Genomic DNA, 20,106 nt, shown 5'->3' with positions numbered 1-20,106 from the left:
GCAAAACATTTTCAGGACTACAACTCTGAACTTATTCAGTGAGTCCTTTTACTCACCAGAACTAGAATTTACTATTTTGTTTTTTTTTTCGCCCCCTTGGTCCCGCATAGTTTAAACACAAAATCGGCATGTGCAGAAGAGCCTACTAGGCAGCTTCCATCTCTGAAGTCTCCCCACCTGGCTCGATTGACCGGTTTCTGGCCATACTAGTGTTAGCAAAACTCCCATTGACTGGGCGGCCAAGACAAGGATATTTGTTCGTAAGTTCTGGATACTTTTATATGTTCAGCACAGGAGAAAGGGAGACGGCAGATTAATCAGGATGGTAAAAATGGTTAAAATTTAACTAAAACGAACGGCAAAAATGTTTTATATCCTATATGGTGCGCTTTAAAAAAAAAACTTAGTCTTTAAACTTTTGTGTGTCATTTGCAAAAATGTGCATAGCCGAAAAAAAAATGACGAGGCCAGATTCAAGAAAATCCATCAATATGAAAATCTACCAAGGGACTTGGTATTAAGAAGAAAAAGCTGATCGATATAAAGTACTAATATAAATCCTAGTTGAGTCCAGTGGGAGGTCCTGATCAGATGCAATCATTGTACGCATGCTCATGTAAGGAAGGCTGCCAATCACTGAGTGGGACCGCCCACAGGACTCCTAAGCATAAAAATTGTAATTAATAAAAGGCGACTTTAATTACTGAGTATTTTCCCACAAAATGATATATCAATCCGCTCAGCTCCTCCTGCTCTATAATATGATGCTGGTAGATTGGACTGCATTTTCATACTGACGGGTTCCCTTTAAATGCGGTGAGTGCCGATCTACCCAATCCAATTAAAATATTTTTCTTTTTTATGTCTGGCTTGATACGCAGACCAACCCAAGTCTAGAAATCCTTACCTTGGCATCCATTAAATACTTCACAGCAGTAATGACCCCAGTTACCCGACTTCTCTGCCTAGAACAAAGCAACAATAACCTGGAAACCTTCCTTAAGCCTTTCGGTGTCACTTTGATGGTTGCAGCCAGTTATTAGTTATTAAACCCGTTGTTTCTAGATGGAGTGGAGAGCCTGATGTCAGACTGAAGAGCTCCTGGCTTTGAAGAGGAGATCTCTGTATACTTTGTGACACACAAGTTCCAGTCATTACTTCTTTTCTGGGATTTTCTATGTTTTTACTGTGCTATAACTTGCTGTATACTTCAATGAATACTAATACAAGTTTCAGCTTCTTGTGGTTCTGCAATATTATGGTTTATAGCTTTCTTAGATGTCCTCAACAGGATACAGTGTTCGAATGTGCAAGGCCATAAGTCTGCACAATACAATATTTTACTAAAAGATCCGAGCTGCCTAAAGTAGTTTACTGACAGCAAATACCGTATATAGGAGGTTTGGAAAAAACAAACAAGCAAAAAAAAAAACCCACCAGTAGGAAAAGTCAAGCTTTGGGATGAAAACTGATAATTTCACATGTGCATATAAAGAATCAATCACTAGTACACATTTATAAGCAAGTGTGTAGAATGGATATAAAAAGTCAAATGCCCCCGTTAAAATGCTAGGTTTTGTAATGTAAAAAAAACATACAAAGAATAATAATTTCAGAACTTTTTCTTCCTTTAAAGTCACCCATAATCTGTCCAAAACCAATGAAAAAAAGACAAATCATTTTGAGAGGGAAAATATAAATAAAATTAATATCATGTGGTTGCATAAGTGAGATCACCATTTTATAATTGGAGATCTGATTGTCTTCAGAACTAGCTGGTCACATTGATGCTGTGTGCCCACGTTCAGGATTTTTAGGGTTTTCTTAGTGTTTTTTCTTTGGTTTTCCGCTGCAAAAACGGTAAAAAAGCTTACATTAAGCATCCCATTCTTAGAATGCATTCCGCAAATTTTGTGCCCATGCTGCGTTTTTTTCCGCAAAAAAAAAAAAAAAAGCATCGCAGGAAAAAAAAAAGCAGCAAGTTCAATAATTTTGCGGAAAATCTCCGGATTTGCCACTATATAATATAGTAGCGGGACGCTCTGGAAAAATACGCAAAAAATACGCGGAAAAACAAGCGAGAAAAACGCGAGCGGATTTCCTGCGAAAGAAACGAGGAATGCAAAAAAAGAAAGTGAATAAACCTCCTATACCCCATTAAGGCTACTTTCACACATCAGGTTTTTTGTTTCAGGCACAATCCGGCTAATGTTGTAAAAAAAACGGATCCGTTGCAAATAGTGAAAAAACTGATACACCGGATCAGTTTTTCAGCCGGATCCGGTTTTTATTTTTTTTTAACATGGAGTTTACAGTGACTTTCTAGAAAAAAGGAAAGAGGGAGAGAGAAAGAGAGAGGGGGAGAGGGAGACAGATCCAGAAAAAAAAAACGGATGATGAAACGTCTGCCCATCAGGCGCTAACGCAAGTCTATGAGAAAAAAACGGAACAGGCGTAAAAAAAAACCTGATGTGTTAAAGTAGCCTAAGAGTGTAGATTGTGGGGGTGAAAGGAACCCACTTATCAGGTGCAAAGCACTCTTACATCTGTATTGCCGTAAGTATTAATCAGTACTGAGAGGCTCATTGCAGGTAATTACAGCATCGCTTACACATACAGGGCAGGCTTTCTGTGATTGACAATGAGGGTTAGGAACGAGGCATGCTGCCCTGCAGTCCCAGCATCGGTAAGTACACCAGCACCCCTAGTGCCAAAGTCAGCTATCCCATGAAAAACCACCGCATAAAGGCTCAGAATGCATGTAATAGATGTAAATTAGACATAGATTCCAAGTTTAATATTATAAAAAAGCCTCTCACAATATCCAGGTACGACAAGCTGCCTTTTATCTTGTCTCTTCAGTGTTTAAAGGGAACCTGTCACCCCAAAGACGTCCTCTTCTAATCTTCAGCCACTGCTCCGGCGCAGGCGTACTTTGCCCTGTTGAGGGCAGAACAAAGTACTGCAGTGCGCAGGCGCCATAAAGGTCAGAGAGGCCCAGCGCCTGCGCACTGCAGTCTTGGAATGAAGATGGGAGGAGCTGCAGCGGACCAGAGACACCCATCCGACCGGACCAGCAGCGGGACCGCCCCTGGGTGAGTATAATCTGACCTCTTTTTCTCCTCTTTCAGGTAACATCGGGGGCTTATCTACAGCATTCCAGAATGCTGTAGATAAGCCCCTGATGCCGGTGGGCTTACCTCACCCGCGATTTTCGGGGTGACAGGTTCCTTTTAAGGGTACCTGCACACAATGTCTTTTCTTCCAGGTGCAGAGGCACCAAGTTTTATCTAGGCAAAGCCGCTTCAGAAAAAACACCAACGGTATTTTTCCTCTGACGCGGATTCATCATTTTTTTTGTGGCAGCTCTACCGCTGGAGTCTTTTCTCTGTACTTTCCGCTATAATGGCAAGACAAATTATTATTATGCCTTTGCTTATATAGCGCCATCTTATTCTGCAGCGCTTTACATACGTTGTCATCACTGTCCTCACTGGGGCTCAAAATCTAAATTCCCCATCAGTATGTCTTTGGACTATGGGAGGAAACCCACACAATCATGGGAAGAACATACAATCTCATTGATGGAGAGGTTGTACTTGATGGGATTTGAACCCAGGACCCCAGCGCTGCAAAACTACAGGGCTAACCACTGAGCCTCCGTGAATGAACCTGCCACTACTTTTAATCGTTTCAGGGTTTGGAAACCATGACATAAAACTGAACATATGCACAGCGATGTCTTTTGGATATTGCGGTGATTCATGTTCATTTTACGGGTGCTTTTGCGGCACTTTTACAAGCAGGTTTCAGGCAAAAAAAGACATTATGCCCATATACCCCAAGTGTTCTCCCTTCCAGTGCAGCCACACCACTAAAATCAAAGCGTCTTTGTACTTGGCAATACAACACTGCCCGCTCATGATTACTATTAGGGTATGTTCACACGTTCCTGATTTCCATCCTTTTTTTTTAGGACTGTTTTTTAAAAAACTGCAGCTCTTGGCAGAAAACGCAGGTCCTTTTTTTGGTCCTTTTTTTGTCCTTTTTTGATGCGTTTTTTGATCCTTTTTTTGATCCTTTTTTTTATGCAGTTTTCTATGCAGTTAAAATGGCTGAAAATACCCTAACCCTACCCCTACTCCTACCCCTATTCTAACCTTAGTGAAAAAAAAAAAAATTCTTAATTTTTTTTTATTGTCCCTACCTATGGGGGTGAAAAAGGGGGGGGGGGGTGTCATTTACTATTTTTTTTTATTTTGATCACTGAGATAGGTTATATCTCAGTGATCAAAATGCACTTTGGAACGAATCTGCCGGCCGGCAGATTCGGCGGGCGCACTGCGCATGCGCCCGCCATTTTGCAAGATGGCTGCGCCCAGGGAGTAGACGGCCGGACGGACACCGGGACGCCAGGTAAGTATAAGGGGGGGAGATTAGGGCACGGGGGGGGCATCGGAGCACTGGGGAGGGGCATCGGAGCACGGGGCTGTGGGTTTGGAGCACGGGGGGGCGGGATCGGAGCGCGGGGGGGGGGGCAGCCACACTCCGCCCACGCACTTCCGCCCGCTTCCCCGCACTTCCTGCTGCAGCGGTTCTGCACCACAAACCGCAGTAAAACCCGCAGATATTTTTTTCATCTGCGGGTTTTACTGCGGGTTTGACCTCACAATGGAGGTCAATGGGTGCAGAACCGCTGCGGCTCCGAAAAAAGAAGTGACATGGTACTTCTTTTTTCCGCAGCTATTCAGCGCGGTTTTTTTTTTTTATTTTCCGCATTGTGGGCACAGCAGTTCCTGTTTTCAATAGGGTACAATGTAATGTACCCTGCATGGAAAACAGCTGCGGACCCGCAGCGGGAAAATCGCGGCAATTCCGCATGAAAAAAAGGATCGTGTGAACATGGCCTTAAAGTTCCAAGAACTGGAAAAGTACAGATACATTGGAAGCGTGTATAATACTGACCTGAAAAAGCAATGACTATGGCAGGGAAAAGGCAATATACTACATAATACTGACCTGAAAAAGGAATGACTATGGCAGGGAAACAGCAATACACTAAAGTCTGACGTCTATCGACAACTAATGTGCAGTTTTATAAAGCCACCGTTAGGCAGAATTAAAGCTCTCAGGGCCACAAAAAAAAAGTAGCACTTAAAGAATTTTTCCAGGATTTCACAATCATTGACATGGAATAGAGAATGCTATAAACTAAAGAAATAATTACTGATGACGAAGATCCATCGCTCTGGTGATCATGTCATAATAATGTCCCGTCCAACTGAAAAAAAAAAAGGTTCACAGGATCCTGGTCCAGCATCCACGTTAGTACTCCATGGACGCTGGACCAGAGTCCTGCAAATGCCGGCATCTTGGACATCTCTGGCGCGTACAAAGCTTCCATGACATTGGAGGGGTCTTGTTAATGCCAGAGACATCCAGCAATGTGGAATTTGAGTGGTGGCCGGGGAAGTCCGCAAGACCCCGGTCTGACTGCCACACAGTACCAACGTCTATGCCAAACAAGCGCCTGCAAATCTTTTTGATCTGTAACCATTCCATCATTCACGAGATCGCTGCAGCTAATCACTGTGCTCAGCATTGACGTTTTTGTATGTGCAAAATGTGGTCAATGAGGCCGGGGATTGGCTGCAGCATTCACATGAATAGTGGACGGAACTTCACTTATTGAAAGAGGTTGTCCACTACTCTAGCACTGATGATCTATCCTTAGGATAGGTCATCAATGTCTGATCGGTTGGAGACCGACATCCGGCTCCCCTGACGATCAGCTGTCATCGGTGTCAGGCGGTAGTCACTGGTGGAGCTGGTCGTCTTCTGATAGTGGCCGAGGCTTGGCACTACAGAGCCGCCTCATATTCAAATCAATAAGACGCGGATATACAGTACACAAGTGAGTAATCCCGGCCGATGGCTGCCGCTGATAACAGTCGATGTCAGACCCTGACCAATCAGACAATACAGAAAATCCAAATTTTTGTCCAAAACCTGGACAACCCATTTAGCTACCCCCATCACTGTTCTCTACCCTTGTTATTTATCTATACATGGTCTGCTGAAAGGAGCAGGTGGAACTCGACTAAACCTAATCTAAGAAGAATCCCCCTTACCCGGCCCACCAAGCTATACACAGATCTAATGGTGCTTCTAAATACTGAAAAATAAATTAACTCCCACTGAATAGATGACATAATAAAAACACATCAATGGTTTATATTGTAAAAGTCTTCCACTGAACAATTATTCCATCCATAATAACCTTGAACGTGACCTTCACACGTTTTACCAGGAAAACTAATGATATTCTTCAGAAAAGCCTTACGGCAGTTTTCCTCCTCGAAATACAATTTTCCAATACACAGAGCGCTCGGATGTATTTCTGAAGAGCTCGGCCTGGTTATATTTAGTTTGTTGTTCAGACTTTATATTACAGCTATTGTGAGATCTGGGACGCAGCGTGGACTAAGCGACCATAACGTATTACGCCGTGCCGGGCCCGGGTTACGTAGCACAAGCATCTATAGCATCAGTTCACCCTCGTAAAAGTGACTTATGAGCCTGGGAATGGGCTCTGCACTAAATATCTCAGGAATGAGCCGATTAGGTGATTGACAGCAAAATCACTGTCCTCATTAGCACCCGCGTTAACGAGTGATCTCCAGTAGAGATATTTTCTTTGTTAAGTTGTCCGGACAGTTTCATTATATTCGCAATAGAAGACTTGTAAATGAGGAAAAGGAGGATAATCAGGGAAATACTAGCAGTGTGTCAACATAGGGACTGAAATAATGAAGGGACCCAAATAATAGCCAATACAAGCACGGCTCTAACGCAGCGTAAGGATAAAGAGGAGTCTTCTCCGGACGTCTGTTTTAGTAGATGATTGCGATTCCCATGAAATAATTCGGAAACAATTTCTTAGAACTTTGTGTTGTCTGCTTCCTCTATTATTCCTCTTGCAACTATATGAAATTCACTGACAACTTAGAGTAACTGAATGGGGTGCGCGACCATGCAGTCTGAGGACAGGTACAGATTTTTTTTATAACACGAGAGAATCAAATCAATTAATCAAATGGCTGATCAGAGTTCTATCAGAGTGTCATCATAGTCTCATCAGATTCTCTCGGTCTGAAGAAAAAAATGTCCCAATCGTCTCTATTCTGTGAGGCTGTGGAAACCGAACTGCACTCAGATGTCATCCGAGTGCAGTACAATGGTTACCACAGACTCCTAGACTTGCATGGTCCAGTGCCATCCAAAAATAAAGTTTTGTCCTTCTCGGTTGCTGGTCTCTTGTCTGTTTAGGTACATAGAGGTACAACAGAAAAGTGGGCTTTCATTCCAGGGCAAGCAAACCATTAGCTAATGGCAGGGACAATGCATGCTGGGAAGTGATGGGATGAGTGTTCAGGCACCTATAGTGCTGGTAGAAAGCTGATGAAAAGAAGCTGCAGAGTTGACAGCACATTACAGGGAATGAGGATTTAGACAGTTACGGTACATACATTAGACTGGCATGTGTCCAAAAGCATTTGTAACTTCTTGGGCCATTATTTTATATATTTTATATATTTATTTTCTCAAGAACAATAAAAGTAAACAAAGATTTTTATGATATAATATACATCATTCTCATTCCTTCTTCCAACCTGACCCCTTTCCTCAAAAGCAAGGGAATCAACAAATAAAAGTAACACATGTAAAGAACATCAGGGCACAGGACAGTCATTTTGTTTTAACTATGGGTCCTCAGATTTTCATAAAAGTGGCATGTTTTCCTTAATGCCCATAGACCTTGGCTTCACACGCTGTATTACATTGCAGCAATGATACAGAACTCTAGCATTATAATTGCATTTGAAAGCTCCATGGTTGGTTAGTATTGCGCTGGCTGGCTAAGGGCCAAACACCACATCCCACAGCACCAAGATATGCAAACTACAGTCCTCGCTTCAGACGGGCCCCGTTCATAATGGTTCCCCCATTTCCTTTCACAGAAGAATATCTGGATGTCGGCATCAGTTCTCACCGTTACCACATCACTTCTCACGAGAACGAGCCTATGTTTTCATTTTGTTCTTCCTACAAGATAATTTCTGTAGTTTATTAACCTCCTGCACCGGGATAAAACAGCTTTTATAAAGCCTATTGAAAAAGAACAGACGCAAACATATTTTATGAGATCAAACAAGCGCTAATCAAGCAGTTTGTCAGGTCACAGCGGCATCTCACAGAGGAAAATTCCACTATTCACACTCCTCTTCCCTCTATCACATGATAATCCGGATGGTGCCTGAATGCTCTGTGCAAAGCTTTGCCAACACCATTCAAGTCTGCACAGGTACGTATATAACATGAAACGTCTGCATAGTATCTGCTGTAAGGGCACTTACACTCAAAAAATAGCCTTCCTCCATGAAAGCAGAAAAAGGCTATATATACACTATTTGCACAAAAGTATTGGGGTACACCTCTTACAGAGAACAGGTACATTCTCCTGTGAGATGTAATGACAGACAGACGGCATAGATCAGCGCGGAGTGTAATTACAAACAACTCTGCAGTCTCCTCTAATAGTGCTGTCAGCTCTGCTGTATCCCCCTCCCTCATACTAACTGTTGTGAGATGAAATCTGCTAGAGTTGTTCGCAATCACATCTCAGCTCTGAGGACACAACACAATAGGTGCAGAGAGCAGGACTGTCTGTCATTACATCTATCAGGAGAAGAAATTCTTCTGGGGGTGTGTTCTTTTACCCCTGCACTATGTATCCTTCTTCTGAATGGTCAATGTCATACAGGGGGGAAAAGATAAAGATCAGAAATTATATCCTAAACTCAAAAGGTCACAAAAGTTTGGCAGTCGAAACTGCAATTATAATTTATACCACAAGTGACACAAGGCAGTTGAAAAATGCGCCAAGTTCTTCACAAAGGTGCACAGAAACGTGTCCTGTGGAGTGATGGATCACACTTCTCTATCTGGCCTTTGAGTCACAAGTCTTGGTTTGGTGAATGCCAAGGTGACCTTATGTGCCTGACTGTATTGTGCCACCTGTAAGGTTTGGTGGAAGAGGATAATGCTACGGTTTGTTCTTCAGGGGTTGGCCTAAGCCACTTTGTTCCAGTGAAGGGAAATCTTAATGCTTTAGCCAAACAAGATATATTGGACAATTGCAGCCTCAAACTTTGTGGTAACAGTTAGGGGAAGGCCCTTTTAGGTTTCCTATAACTGTACCTAGTGCACAAGGTTCATAAAGCCATGTTTAGATGAGTTTGGTGTGGAAGAGCCCGACCATCCGCACAGAGCCCAGACCTCAACCACGTCCAGTTTTGGGATGAACTATAAATCGGAGATCATGAGCTCGGACCTTTCATCCAACATCTATGATTAATCTCACAAATACACTTTTAGCTGGAGGTGAGAGGCGGAATATCTCCCCATTAAATAGTGCGACTTGATAACTTTTGCTTTTGGCTGGGCGAGTGCCACCCTGTGTAGGGTAAAACTGGCCAAGAAGCTGCATGATTAACACTTGAACATGAAAGTTGTTGCAGCTTTTGGATGGATTATTGGAAATGGAGTACATATGGATTGCTCATCTTTGAAACACGGATTTGCAAAAACCATGGTGCAATATAAGCAAATATTTTACACTCACTTTTTAATAATCCTTTTAAAAGCCACTAGTAGAACAATCCTAACCTGGTTTCACGCGGCAGAACTTGATCCAATGACTGTCTCCAATTATGATGGTTATGGTTAGTGTCACTTTTGTAAATGCAGAATTACCATATACATTTATCATATCCGTTCCACAAGTGAAACCTCTGTACGTGACTTATTACTGGGGGATTACATTCTCATGGCTGGATTACAAGTGATCAGCAGTTTGGCACCAGGCTGCTTTATGCCTGACAGAGATGTCACCTCAGATCCACAAAGCTAGGAAGATCCTCAGCCATGTGTGTGCAGAATAAAGCCCGCAATCAGATGCCCCTCTACTGCCTCTGATTTATGTAGCTGATGCTTAGGTTAGGCCCATTGTAGTTAAGAGGATAATGGGTTACAGATATAGTCTCTGGACAGTCATTAGTCTGTATCAATTTTTTTACAATTGTGTTTTTTCTTCCACAAAACACTTTGTGGACACACGGAGGTCAGCGGGTGCCCTGGTCCGGTAGCCGAAGCTGCACAGAACGCCTGCTCTCCTTTCCCTGTGGGCGTAATACTATCCAGACAACACTTGGTGAGGGTAAAACAACGTGGCAATACTTTATTGAACAGCAAAACAGGCAAATAACACATAGAACAACCCCAGCAAAATACCCAAGATGGTGCAAATTACAGAGTCTCACCCTTTCGCTGACTCGAAGACTGAATAAGAGCAGCTGTTATTCGCAGCCTCCAGGGCCGACTACTCCGCCTGTGGCACACACACAGAGAGGAGGTAACCACAAGCTTAGGAAGAGGACAGTCCATTGAGGTACAAGGCCAGTTGACCAGAAGGTCACAACCTGGCTTCTCTACACATCTCCATGGAGCCAGGTGAACGGTGGATCTCATTCCTGGCTTTCCCAAACGTATCCATGGGGCTCAGGTGACCGGTAGGTCCAAATCCTTACTACCTCAAACGCATCCATAGTTCAGTGATGGTCAATGGAGCAGATTTGAATTCTTTCAGCTGGGGCAGTTGTCCCCTAAGCTGGCATCCTGCAGAGTGACAAATCTGTATCCCTCGTGATGTAGCCATGATGTCTTGGCTGCTGACTTGTAAAGAGTCTCTGGTTCTATGGATGTTTGGATGTCTTGGCTGAATCTCTGTACATGGAGGTATCTGATACAGAGGTGCATAAATCCTCTTTTTATAGTTAACAACTGTCCTTCAAGCCAGCATCCAGAGATAAAGGGGAAGAATAGTGATGAGATCAACTTGCATTATTTTAATATTTAATCTATTTGCATACTTTTTCCTCCTCTGTTTTGAAAGTCAACAAGCATCCTGGCCTGGACAATGTGTAATCAACATAGCAGCAAACATCATTGTTCAATTTGCCTGCATCTCTAGTCATCCAGTATAACAAAACAATATGTTACATCAAATGTCAACTTAAATGTCAATATTACTGGCTTATAAGAATAAAAGTATGTTTGTTTGGGGCTTTGTTGTGAATTCTGTTGTCGAACTCCCTCCTGTGGTCGTGAATGGTACTTCAGCGAGTTCTGTCTATGGGCTCCCTCTGGGAGATGGGGAGAAGCGGCTAAATGACAGCAGAAGTTCTGCCACTTATAACGTGTATAATTGATAACTATGTTAATATCAGCACAATTATATAAGTTTTCATGCAGATGGGCAACTACTCGAGCCTATAAATCCTTTGTTTCTAATAGAGCCGCCAAGTAGTATTGTCATACGGATGTAGAGCACAGATCAGATTCGCTACTTGTCATATATTCTACAAGCGGAGATGTACCCATCGCAGGGAAAGCAGTTAATAGCAAAGAAAGCAGCACGCAGAGGAAGCATCCAGGAAAAAGCGATCACAATATTGTAACTCACCTTGACAGCTTTATACTGAAAGATAATTATGCTGCGGAGGAGTGTGATATCACTGAAGAGAAGGCGCTTGTGTGCCGGTGGATCACACTATTACTACATATGTATATGGCTATATGGGAGACTCAGCACTTATTCACATTGCGCAATTTATTTCTAAAGCCTTAGTGAAAAGCATTTTTTTTTTTTTTATCACAGATGCTTATGTTAATATTTATAGAGATGACTAAGGGGAAACGCATCAAAAAAAGAAAAAAAAAGGCATAGAAAATGCACCAAAAGAATAAAAGATCTCCACAAACAACAAGAATGGTTTGGAAGGTGAATTACGAGACCGCGGCGTAGTAGAGGACACTACGTGTGTAGTTTCATCACCGCAAAGAAGAAACGTCACAAGACTAGAAGTGCGGTTGGATTGGGAGGACAGCGGCCTCCGTCTTGATGACTCTGTTCCGTAGTTCACAATTTTGTAAAAAAAAAAAAATCTGAGTCATGCTGCCAGGTCCTGCAGATCTACTCCTAATTACTCGAATAGCCACGGATGTGCAGTACCGGGCCGTCATCACTAGAAGGCGTAATGCTCAACTGCCAACGTCCGGGCAGCTGAGCAGCTGATCTTTGGGGGTGTCTGACCCCCAATGATCTAATCCACAGACTATCCATTAGATATGCCATTAATATAACATTTGTGGAGAAATCCTTTAAATTACAATGGCACATTAACCTGGTCAGCCTGCTGAGGACCACAAACTTACAAGGAAGCCAACCATGATTGAAATGCTAAAAAATGAGTAACAATTCAAAATCTTCCTTCTAGGTTCCTTTTCAAATAGACTGATCTGCCTTTTCATAGTTTCCAGTTTTTTTCGGGAAAATAATTGGCTAAAGTGCTCAAAATTAGCAAAATCGGTAGATAAAGATGATAAGAAGATGAAAGCATTTGGTAGGAGTCAAGGTTAGACACATCAGCTTTGTTTACATGGAAGAAAAAGCTCAGCAGAAAATAAACTAATGATTTGTATATATTCAAGGACAGAATCCCTGGGGAATATTCCCTCTGCCAATCTGTGCAGGTGACAAGGAATCATCCCTTCATGACTATAATAAAGACACGCCACTGATGTTCACAAACATCCGGCAGCCATATAGCAAAAAAGGGAAAAATTATAAGGCTGGATTACAGGATTGCACGGTGACTTGCTGACACAGGCCATTTGATGAAAAATCACTAGTGATAGCGAATGTGCTCAGATGAGGTGTTATCTGAGCATGCTCGTGTATTAACAGAGTGGCTTCAGCGTACTCAAAAAATATGTTCAAGTCCCCGCGGCTGCATGTCTCGCGGTTGTTCCAAACAGGGCCGGCTCCAGGTTTTCATGGGCCCTGGGCGAAAGAGTCCCGGTGGGCCCCTTTAACACATACCACAAATCATAATGCACGTATATGGCAGAGAAATATAGGTATAGTACAATGCCAAAGATTTCACATACTTCTTACATTGCATGAGTGATATCTATTGTGCATTCTACATTAGCTCAGAAACCGGACAGTATAGTCCTCTATACAGAATAATGAGCCCCATATATTGCTCCAAACAGAATAATGAGCCCCATATATTGCTCCAAACAGAATAATGAGCCCCATATATTGCCCCATACAGTTTAATGGCCCCATATAGTGCTCCATACAGTATAATTGGCACCACATAGTCCTCTATACAGAATAATGAGCCCCATAAATTGCTCCTAACAGAATAAGCCCCATATATTGCCCCATACAGTATAATGGGCACCACAGAGTGCTCCATACAGAATGAGCCACATATATTGCTCCATACGGAATTGACCCCATATAATGCTCCATACAGTATAGTGAGCCACATTTAATTCTCCATACAGTATATGATCGGCCCCATACAGTATACTGAGTCCCATATATTGCTCCATACAGAATGGGCCCCATATAATACTCCTTACAGAATGGGACCCATATAATGCTCCAAAAATAATTGGCCATATAAAATGCTCCATTTATAATTAGTCCCATAAGATGCTTCATATATTATTGGCCCCATATACTGCTCCATATGTAATTGTCTCCAAAAACTGCTCCATATTGAATTGGCCCCATAAGATGCTCCATATTAAATTGGCCCCATATAATGCTCCCTATAGAACTGGCTTCATAAGATGCTCCCTATATTATTGGCCCCATAAGATGCTTCATATAGAATTAGCTCCATATAGTGCTCCATATATGGGCCCCTACTGATGGTCCCCATATATTTCTCCAAATATATATAAAAAAAAAAATGAAATACTCACCTCTCATTGCTTGACGCTGCTCTGCTCTGGACTCCTCACCGTCGGCGTCTTCCTGCTCTCTGTGCTGCGACTGCTCAGGCAGAGGGCGCGCACTGGTGACGTCATCGCGCCCTCTGACCTGAACGTCACAGTTAGAGGATGGAAGACGCTGCAGTGCTGGAACCGAGAGAGGTAAGTATCGCAAGTTCCAGGGCCCGGAGCAGGCGCGGGGGTCCACTCACGGGGGCCGGCACTATAGCGCGCCAGTGTCTCTAACGGCGAGTGGGCCCCCTGCCTGCTCAGGGCCCCGGCACTTGCCCGGGTGTGCCGGGTGCTGACACCGGGCCCTGGTTCCAGAGCTGCAACACGTGCAGGGACTATAACAAACAGGCCATCCCTGCATATGCTGCGGCTGTAGAACAGTCTCGAGACATGCAGCCGCGGGGACTAGAACATATTATTCGAGCACACCAAAGTCACTAGGTCAGCACACGAGCATGCTCAGATAACACCTTATCGGAGCACGTTCGCTCATCACTAAAAATAACCGGTTTCTTGTAGGAGAGAAAAAAAAATTGCACTTGATCTAGAAATGGTTGCAAAAAAGTTCCAACATGGCTAATCAAGTCATTTCCAGTCGCAGAGGTCCCACAATTTGAGAGCCACCAAAAATCTCCGTGTGGCATTGACTTGAAATTTCCTTCCTTTTTGAAAATAGAAAAAACTCTTTCAACCATTCTCTTCTGATATTTCAGGGTTCTTCTGGTCTGTGATGTGCTGCTGATACACTGATAGGCAGGTTTACCAAACGGGACTATTTAAAAGTTCGGCAACAAGTTTTGTGAAAGAGTGTAATGTAAAGTATATTGACAACCTCCCGGGTTTAAGGAGAAACAGATGTAACTAAGAAAAAACTTGACCAAACAGTAAAGAAACAAATGTAGCATCTTTTTTGAAAGCCCAAAAATGTTTCTAGATTTATCAGTAGCAATAATCACACATCTCCCCAAGGAGACGACAAGTCAAGTCTTTTAACACATCATTAGCATGTTGGTAGAGACATGCAGGAAATGATCTGCGCTCCTTGCATCATCATCATCATCATCATCATGGCTCCTTTCTGCCCGAGTCATCTACATAAAGCAGCTAATCATCATTAACAGTAAGAAATCATCCTCCGTAAACACAAAATGCTGCTACCAGCATGTGTCAGCGCTCCATCGCTCATTAACCAGTCACTAGTGTCTGATGGACGAGACTGATAGAAGCCCACGTAACATGAGCGCGTCATCTGGCTGACCGGCCACGAAAAACAATGCCACGATTTCACCGCTGTATCGGTTCTCAAAACACCTTAAGAGAAGCTTAATAACCACGGCATTACCGTTATACATCACCGTGATCCTGGGAGTCGCATCCAAATCTGCAGCTGACCTCTCTGACAGATATCCAAGAGTTATTGCACAAAACGCCACAAAGTAGCACGCCGCGCGTTTCTTCATCTTCTCCTGCAAAATCCCTGTGCTCAGTGCTCAAAGCTGGAAAGATTTAAGAAGCTGCCGCTCACCGCCGGTAATTTCATCCTGAAAGATAAAGAACATCTGTGTGAGAATCTGGGCTATTCTGCAGTAATCCATTATATTCCTTATTAGTATCAACCTGGAAAACGTGAACATATGGTAAAATAAATAAAATCAGGAAAATTCTTGTAACATGATAAATATACGTTTGGGGTCTTTTTTAAACTTGAAAATGAAAATTTAATTGACACAAGGGTAAAAATGGAAAAAAGGTTCTATGGCTTGTAGCTCATGAAATCATTAGAGGGAAGAAATAATCAGAAAATTATCTATTGTTTAAATCACTTTTTATGACTTTTTTTTACTTTGGAAATTATTTTATTTTCTATATCACACACTTTATGAAAGGTTATCTGTCAGCAGGTTTACATGCAATCCGAGAGCAGCATGGTGTATGGACAGAGACCCTAATTCCAGAGATGTATCACATCCTATTTGGGCTGCTATTTGTAATTTCAATAAAATCTATGTTTTATCAGCAGGAGATTATCAATAGAGGACTAGTTGTCTCGTGCCATGTAGTCCTCTCCTGCTCGGTTTAACCTTGTCCCTACTACTGATTATCGGCTTTCGGTGTACATGGGGAAAAAGCTGCCCACCAGTGGTGTGAACTGAGTTATACCCAGCTCAGCTTTCTGATGTCAGATCGGCAGCGGAGAAAAATAGGATTTTATCAAAATGACAGCAAACAGCCCAGTAAGCGATACATCACTCAGATCAGTGTCTCTGTCCAGACAACATGCTGCTCTCAGATTACACAGCAAACACCTGGGCACCCGGTAACCTTTAAAAATAAAAAAAAAGTTGTCATCTTGCAACTTTCTCATACAAATTAGATTATCAGGGGTTTGGGCAGATTGAGATGATAACACAAGGCGGACCCCTGCTTTCTCAGATTGGAGAACTTACAAATAAGTCAATTTTTATGCATTAACACTAGAAGTCCCAGAGAGGGGTCATTTAACATTTCTACCTTTGGAACCTTTGGAGCTCGAAATTTCTGGGACTTCTAGTGTTAACCCATTTCCAAAACATTTGTAACATTACATTTATGCCCAACATAGAAAAGTATTTTGTATCATTAGTCATTGCAGATTCAGCAGAAGACCCGGCCAGCCTCCCTCATCTGTATTCTGGAGGTCTCCCCTTCAAGTCAACTGCTCAGCTAGCTTTTCTGGGAAAATGTCAAGTCTCATATTAATGGAGATGCATCAAGTTTTATATTTTTCTGCTCTGAATTAATCTATAAACTACCAAGTGCCAAAGTCGAGTGCAACCATCTGCGTAAGACCGCCATCGCTCAACTCTTTAGATGCCAAGGCGAGAAATCTTAGATATAAAAAATTAGTAAAGGTATTAAATCATCACTGGACTATAGCGGGGTAGCAGATTAAGATGATGCCTTTGCATATTTTGGATTGTGCTCTTTCTTTCAGGACGCTCCCACTAAAGGTATCTATTCTTATCAATGGATATACATTTTGACTGGAGGTGGAGCAAATTAACAGATACATAGATGGACAGACAGAACAACAGTCAGGCAGGCAGGCAGACAGATAAAAGGAAGGCATCACTAAAAGAGGAATGGGCTAACAGAAGGATCCTCCATTTTGGAGAGAGTTGCAATGAAACCACAATCGCCTAGGAGCAGTCGGACAAGGCTGCAAGACATAGAATAAAATGAAGAAACGAGTATAAAAATCCCGCAAAACATACTAATCATAAAAAAGGGACTTTATTAATACAATTATGAATACAAATCAATAAATAAACATTGTAGCCCATACAGTGAGGAAATATGGAGGACACATGAAGGTACGCTGGTTTAGGTAGAAGAGCCAAGTACATCCAGAGCAAGTTATCCATCAATGACCGTAATTACATAATACCATCCACATGGCAGAGAGGTTTAACAAACTAAGTGGGTGCCAAAGGCAGTGCCCCGTAAATCACTCCCAGTCAATTGGTCATTCATACATGCTTACCCATAAGTGAGTGGACGGCTCTCCCACTTGCCCCAGCAGCCCCAACGCGCGTTTCATAATGCAGATGGATTGTCACCCTTGATACAGTGGCCCCCAAAGGGCTGAATGAAAAATTAAGTTTTGTTCCCTTCCTGTGACCTGTCCCCTCTGTTCCCCGACCTGTGCATACTGGTTGTGTGCCGCTGTTCCACCGTCATTTTAGTTCCCCTTAACATTGAATGTACAAGTATAGTGCCATTTATTTATGGCTGAACGAAAAAAAATCTTTGTGAGTGATATTTTGGTCTCCTTCCTCTCCTTTTGTGGAGTCTTTTCCACCATGTTTTTATGTTTTACATGGTTTTATTGTCTTTCTTTTTATCTAGTATTTACATTGCGCACTTGCGCTGAAAGGCCCGGCTGTCTGAGATCATTGCCGTTTGTTCTGGATTCCGCTTGCCTCCTCGGTCACTTTCATGAATGGAAGGGATGTTTTTTCCTTCTCTTTTAGATAATGCATATTTTCTTATCTTAATATATAATTGTAATCACACTGTCACATTGTGATGGGTATCACGTAGGCACAATAGTCACTTTACTTTTGCTAAATGGAAAAGGATGTTTTAGGGTATGTGCACACGTATGCTTGAGGTCTGCGAATTTTTCCGCAGCGGATTTGTGAAAACCGCAGGTAAAAAGGCACTGCGTTTTACCTGCGGATCTCCTGCGGAATTACCGCAGATTTTGTGCGGATTCCGCTGCGGTTTTACACCTGCGGTTTTCTATTATGGAGCAGGTGTAAAACCGCTACGGATTCCGCACAAAGAATTGACATGCTGCAGAATGTAAACCGCTGCGTTTCCACACGTTTTTTTTCCGCAGCATGTGGACTGCGGATTACGTTTCCCATAGGTGTACATAGTACTGTAAACGCATGGGAAACTGCTGCTGACCCACAACTGCGGAAACGCTGCGGATCTGCAAAAAAATCCGCAGCGTGTAAACAGCCTTACCCCCTTTTTTTTTTTTAAGATGTATCACGTTTTCAGTGATCTGAATCATGTGATTATAATGCACTTTCGTCACTTTATTAGTATGTATTTAATTTCTTGTTAATAATTGTACATTATGTATATTGTTTTTGTCATGACTTTCACTTGGGTTCATGATTTAATGATACTTATTGATATGTCTTATTATACACGTAATATAGAATATTTACTGAGGTCAGTGTATATAGACTTACGTCCCATCCCCCGAATGATGGCGGTCTCCATGAGCATCAAAAAAATGGCCGCTGTGAGCGCGCATGCGCACTATGATTCCATTGCGTCTCACCTCTCCAGTGACTATCAGTATCTTCTGAGTGTGCATGTTAGATGACGTCACCTGGCGGATTTCCGCGCTCATGCGCGAACGGCGGTGACGGCTGCGGGGGTTGTGGAGCTTGGTTTCTAGAGCGCGTGCGCCATGATTCAGCTGCAGTTCAGGTATGTGGACTAAACATATTAGAATAGTCAATGTTCAACCCCTTTTGAGAAAGCTTGACCGCGAAACGCACTACAGGCGGCTGCTGGAGCAAGTGTACATACTAGATGGTGGCCCGATTCTAATGCATCGGGTATACTAGAATATGTATGTATATAGCAGCCACATAGTATATAGCACAGGCCCGAACATTCTTGAATACCCGATGCGTTAATACAGGCCACGCAGTATATAACAGTGGCCACGCAGTATATAACACAGGCCAAACAGTTTATAACAAAGTCCACGCTGTATATAACATTGCCCACATATAACATATAACACATATAACACATATAACACTTACCACGTAGTATATAGCAGCCATGCAGTATATAACGCAGCCCACACAGTATATAACACTGCTCACATAGTATATAACACTGCCCATGTAGTATATAGCAGCCATGTAGTATATAACGCAGCCCACACAGTACATAACACTGCCCATGTAGTACATAGCAGCCATGCAGTACATAACGCAGCCCACGCAGTATGTAACACTGCCCACGTAGTATATAGCAATGTGGGCACTATATGCGTGGTTAAAAAAAGACTTAAAATAAAAAATAAACATATACTCACCTTCCGAAGGGCCCTTGAAGTCTTGGCACCTGTGTGCAGTGCACGTGGCAGTTTCCGGTCCCAGGGTTGGTATGAGCGCAGGACCTGTGATGACGTCGCGGTCATATGACCGTGACATCATGGAAGGTCCTTCTCGCATAGCATCCTTAGCACCGGAACCTGCCGCTTGCACTGCCAAGGACAGCGCCACGTCGGAGGGTGAGAATAACCTTTTTTTTATTATTATTTTTAACATTAGATCGTTTTACCATTGATGCTGCATATGCATATATCAAACTTCTGTGAAACCAAACTGTCCACTTAGGAGGCAGAACTGATTGACAATTTCACATGCTGTTGTGCAAATGGAATAGACAACAGATGGAAATTATTGGCAATTATCAAGACACAAGATTCAAGATTCAAAGAAGCTTTATTGGCAGGACCAAATACACATCAGTTTTGCCAAAGCAAGTGTATAAAGGCAATAGGGATAGGGACTGTGGGGATGTTGGGTAGGAGCTGTAGGGAAGGTGGATGGGGGCAGATCCATTGTGGGGGTTATAGTCCATAGCATAGTGGAGGTG

The 20,106-nt window shown here is 42.6% G+C and overlaps 1 protein-coding gene across 3 annotated transcripts in view; it reads right to left on the bottom strand.

Annotated features, from left to right (window-relative positions):
- Positions 1 to 20,106, bottom strand: part of SEMA4G (semaphorin 4G) — a 205,753-nt gene that overhangs the window by 129,807 nt on the left and 55,840 nt on the right. For all 3 annotated transcript variants that reach the window (XR_011318531.1, XM_069753730.1, XM_069753731.1), the window contains exon 2: positions 15,269 to 15,467. Coding sequence is in view for 2 of the 3 variants with exons in the window: in XM_069753730.1 (XP_069609831.1) it covers positions 15,269 to 15,386 (118 nt within the window). In the remaining variant the exon portion in view is untranslated. The remainder of the gene's footprint in view (positions 1 to 15,268; positions 15,468 to 20,106) is intronic.

The sequence above is a fragment of the Ranitomeya imitator genome, chromosome 2, assembly GCF_032444005.1.
Source record: "Ranitomeya imitator isolate aRanImi1 chromosome 2, aRanImi1.pri, whole genome shotgun sequence".
Lineage (NCBI taxonomy): Eukaryota > Metazoa > Chordata > Amphibia > Anura > Dendrobatidae > Ranitomeya > Ranitomeya imitator.
Note: the sequence above shows the minus strand (reverse complement) of the source record. Positions and strands in the feature narration are given on the sequence as shown.